The sequence below is a fragment of the Austrofundulus limnaeus genome, unplaced genomic scaffold (assembly GCF_001266775.1).
Source record: "Austrofundulus limnaeus strain Quisiro unplaced genomic scaffold, Austrofundulus_limnaeus-1.0 Scaffold512, whole genome shotgun sequence".
Lineage (NCBI taxonomy): Eukaryota > Metazoa > Chordata > Actinopteri > Cyprinodontiformes > Rivulidae > Austrofundulus > Austrofundulus limnaeus.
The window spans coordinates 209,989-214,917 of record NW_013952914.1 but is presented as its reverse complement, the minus strand read 5'-3'; the positions used below and the strand labels follow the sequence as shown (position 1 = coordinate 214,917).

The 4,929-nt window shown below is 43.7% G+C and overlaps 1 protein-coding gene across 1 annotated transcript in view; it reads left to right on the top strand.

Annotated features, from left to right (window-relative positions):
• LOC106530351 (E3 ubiquitin-protein ligase TRIM58) overlaps window positions 1-4,929 on the top strand; it is a 23,441-nt gene that overhangs the window by 13,942 nt on the left and 4,570 nt on the right. Inside the window, exons 2-3 of the mRNA XM_014025947.1 lie at window positions 2,690-2,699; window positions 4,636-4,923. Of these exons, the coding sequence (XP_013881401.1) occupies window positions 2,690-2,699; window positions 4,636-4,923 (298 nt within the window). The remainder of the gene's footprint in view (window positions 1-2,689; window positions 2,700-4,635; window positions 4,924-4,929) is intronic.

The following is a 4,929-nucleotide window of genomic DNA, read 5'->3' as shown; positions in this document are numbered from 1 at the left end:
CACTCACCATCATGCCCCACCTCCAGGCCTGGCTCCAGAGGGGGGCCCCAGTGACCCGCGTCCGGGCGAGGGAACACCAGATCCAATGTTTGTATCCATGAGGGGTCTTCGGGCTGCGCTTTGTCTGGTTCCTCACCTAGGACCTGTCTGCCATGGGTGACCCTACCAGGGGCATAAAGCCCCAGACAGCATAGCTCCTAGGATCATTGGGACACTCAAACCCCTCCACCAYGATAAGGTAGCAGCCCAACCCCAGAAATTCAAATTCTATTCCTCACAGCATAGAAATATTCGTAATGAAGGTGTTCACTCATAATGTCCTTTTTCCACTTTTGTAACTCCTCCTCTGTCCAGATATCTTTGTTTGCCAAGACGTTCTGTAGAATTGTGTGATGTTCCAAACCCCACTCTACTCGTACCACAGAGTCATCAACAATGTCTCTGAACCGGTATACTCTTTCTCTGGGTGTAGGCTCTACATCATCATTCTCAGTTGATAGCTTGGGATCCTCTGGTGGAGATGAAGAGGTGTTCAGTTGTTCTCCAGTTTCAGTTTGGAGGAATTTCTATTTTTGTTCCTCTGTTTGGGGTGTTGATGGAGAGTCCAGTCATTCTTCTGGTTCTGCAGGCTGAGGGAGATCCTCTCTCTGTAGATCTGGTTTTGCAGAAGTCTCCTTATCATTCATCTGAACTCTATGTTCCATTATCTCAGTCGGCTGCAGTTGTTCTTCAGGCTTCTCAGATATCAGCTGATTATTCTCCGGTTGTCTCCTGTTTCCAGCAGGAACTTGGTTTAGGAAATATGTCATATTTGAAGCCAGCAATTAGGTTCCAAATCAACTCAAAGTCAGTCCATCTGACTTGAACAGATGTTTTCTCTCCCAGAAAAGGTTGAAGTTATTGATAAAGCTGACAGAGTTGTCAGCACAGAACTCTATCAACCAATGGTTTAGAGCAAACAGTCTACTAAACTTCACATCACCACCTTAGGCTGTAGGGATGGGTCCACTGAGGTACACATCCATCTTGAGAGTCTGAATTTCATTCAACAATTGATTGAAATTCTTCAAATGTTCTGTCTATCATCTCTTGACATCATCACTTCTTGCATGGATAACAAGATACTTCAGAGCTGGATACTCTGCAGTGGTTTCCAGTGGTGAGATGAGACACCATGTTATCAGTGAAGCTAAGAACCTTGGCTTTTTTTTTTTGTTCCAAAAGTTTTTAATCTCATCAACAGCTTTGTCTTTTATTATCAGCATTTCTTGATTCATGAAAGTCTCTCTSTGAACTTCCTTTAGTTTTAGGTGATTATGAGTTAACATGGTGGGGGAAGATGCCAAACAGACCCGGTAGACCCAAATGTTGAGAGTTTGCTGGGAATGCCTGGTAGAAGAACCTGTCAGACAGATCTTCAAATCACACCTGCGAGAGAACTTCAACCACATTCCAGCTGAGGAGGGGGACATTGARTCAGAGTGGACCATGTTCCACGCCTCAGTTGTTGAAGTGACTACCTTGAGCTGTGGCCGCAAGGAGTTTGATGAGGCCTTGGACAAACTTTCAATTGGCTCCGAGGAGATTCTGGCAAACCATCCAGTGGCTGAGGCGAAAGAAGCAGCACTTCACTAGCACTGTGCTCAGTGAAGGTGGGGTACTGTTGACTTCAACCAGTAATGTYGTTGGGAGGTGAAAGGAATACTTCTCGGACCTTCTCAATCCCACCAGCACATCTTTTATGGAGGAAACAGTGTGAGGACTTWGGGATTGATCTGTGTATAACTGGGGCTGGGGTAGTTAAAAAGCTCCATTGCAGCAGGGCTTCAGGAGTGAACGAGATCTACCATGATTTCCTCAAGGCTCTGGATGTTGTGGGGCTCTCTTGGTTGACACACCTTTGCATCATGGCGTGGACATTGGGGCAGTGCCACTGGATTGKCAGACTGGGGTGGTGGTTCCTCTCTTTAGAAAGGGAAACTGGATGGTGTGCTCCAATTACAGGGGCATCACTGTCCTTATCCTCCATGTAAGGTCTTTTCGAGGGTACTGGAGAAGAGAGTCCGATCGATAGTCGAATCTCAGATTCTGTAGGAACAATGTGGGTTCCGTCCTGGCCATGGAACACTGGACCAACTCTTTACCCTCACTAGGATCCTCWAGGGGTCATGGGAGTTTGCTAATCTAGTCTACATGTGTTTTGTGGACTTTGAGAAGGCATTCGACTGTGTTCCTCGAGGTACAGTGCTACACAAGTGTGGGTTTATGTGTCCGTTGATATGGGCCATTCAGTCCCTATACAAGCGGTGTGAGAGTTTGATTTGTATTGCCGTGTTACGTGCTTTGGGTACATTTTATCTATTTTTGCTTTTCCCCAGATTGTTATTGTTTAAAGTTGGGTATTTTTTCCTTTGTTTTTTATAGGAAATRTTATATTTTCAGAATTGGTTACTACTTATAGTTAAAACATTTTTTAAAGGCTCTGATTGGTAAGCTGCCCTGCCTGCCTATAAATACGGCTGGTCTGTAGCACCTTTTTGCTTCTCCTCCCTCCTCTTCTCACCTTTTGTTGGTGCTGATTGCACTCAGCTGGCTGCAGGTGAGACTGGCTGYAGGACTTGGCCCTCTGCCTTAGCCTTCCTCAGTCTGCCATGAGTTTTGATTTTTGTTGATCCTTATGTTTTTGTAGCTTTGGTCTGGTGGGACCAGTCATCTTCTTTTCGTGAGTATGTTTTTATTTTTATTTTTTGTCTTTTTATGATGTTTTGTTTATTTATTTTTTTGTTAGTTTAGTTTGGTGCGGCTGTGGCTTTGACAGACCTGTACTGGTCTGTTGTGGTGAAGAGGGAGCTGAGCTGTAAGGCAAAACTCTCTGTTTACTCTTGGTCTACGTTCCTACCCTAATCTATGCCCGAAAGAACAAGATCATGGATACAAGCAGTCAAAATGAGTTTCYTCTGCAGGGTATCTAGACTCTCCGTTAGAGATAAGGTGAGAAGCTCGATTATCCGGGAGAGACTCAGAGTAGAGCTGCTGCTCCTCCACATCGAGAGGAGCCAGTTTAGGTGGTTCGGGCATCTGGTTAGGATGCCTCCTAGACGTCTCCCTAGGGTGATATTTCAGGCGTGTTTGACTGGGAGGAGACCCAGGATGGATGAATGAATGGATGGACATTGTTATCTGTTTAGATTCCAGCTTGCTGCTGTGTTCTTCCCCTCTCTACTGCTGGAGAAAAGACATTTCTCTGTACTGAGTAGAAATCCCTGTCATTCTGGCCATTTTGTATCAAACAAATTTTGAATTTTTCCTGAGATTTTTTGGTCTTGCGCCAACAGCCTTCCAAGCAAGTCAGCTTTCCAAAAATGTTCCACTCTCTTCTGAATCCCAATTTTTACCCTGAATCTTGTTTGCATGCATGTTGATTYATTCGAACCGTTCACCTCCTCTATACGATGGATCTTGATCCCCAACATGTCTCCTTGTGGAGAAGCTGGCAGAAATCCTCTTTGGAAAAGAAAGAGGGAATCTTGAAAACTTAGCTGCCCTTGTTCTCAGCAGTTAACGTCTCAAAGTCCTCTGAGGTTTTTCAACAGCAGTCAAAAATAAAAATCAAATGTTCTATCTTATTCAAGATCACCCATCACGTCGGGGTCACCAATTTTGTATGAAAAGCATGTTCAGAATTGGGAGTCGGAAAAAGTTTGCAGAAAACCAGTTTATTTTCTTCTAAAAAGTTTTATTCAAAAATCTRACTCCATGAAGGCCCACAGCCAGCCAGGCAGCAGGTCTGCGTTGAGGTCTTGGTCTTATCAGAACAATAATAGCWGTCCTCTCAAGTAACCTAGCGTCTGTCCCAGGCTGCTCTAAAAGAAGACTAATGAAGACTGAATCACCCGTAAAGTCACATGAAAACACCCCTGGAGGTTAGCTCCTTTACGTCCGACAGAACGTAAACCAACTTTGCTTTTGTAAGAAGGAAGGACTTCTATGTCTTATCGATATAAGACATACTGACTCTCTGTTCAAAGCATATAAGTGTACATAAGTGTAAAATACAAGACTGGATCTTAAATTCAGTKAATCAGTCACAACATTTCCTTCAAGGAGAAAATAGATGCAGTCAGAGAGGATGTGGAGGTAGTTTAGTGAAGACAGGATGACTCGCTGTGGAGATTCCTGGAAAAGTAACAGCCCAATAAAGAGTTGAAACTCTTTTTATGAAACTCTCCAGGAAACTTATCTAAACTACAGAAAATGAAATATAAAGTCACACATAACTACCTGAACACTTAAACTTGATTTGTCAGATTTTATCATATGATACATCACATACCTGCAGGAAGAGGAGGAGCAAAACTGGATCAACAAGTTTTAACGTCACATTCAGGAAAAGAAAGTAAAAGTGTTTATGTGTCGGAGCAGAGCTGCAGCAGAAACAAACATCTGAAGAAAAATAATCTGAATTCATCTTTTCTTTGATAACATCTGATTCTAATCCAGGTGAGTTCAGATGAATGTTTTTGACAGTTTCTACAGGCAGCTTTAAYACAAAACTCAGAGCTTCAGTCAAACASGAAGTTCCTCTTTTCTCTTCTTTCTGACTTTTGATCCTGTCGTTGATTCTTTGACTCTCAGAGTTCAGACATGTCTGCTGGCAGCAACCTGAGGTCTGAGGATCAGTTCCKGTGCTCCATCTGTCTGGACCTGTTCACTGATCCGGTCAGCACACCATGTGGACACAACTTCTGTAAAACCTGCATCAGTCAACACTGGGACAGTAATGTTCTGTACGACTGTCCTCTGTGTAAAGAACGGTTCAACACCAGGCCTCAGCTCAGAGTCAACACTTTACTGAGAGAGATGGTTGATCAGTTCAGACATGAAGCTCAACAAGCTGCAGAACCAGGAGAAGTTCCCTCTGACGTCTGC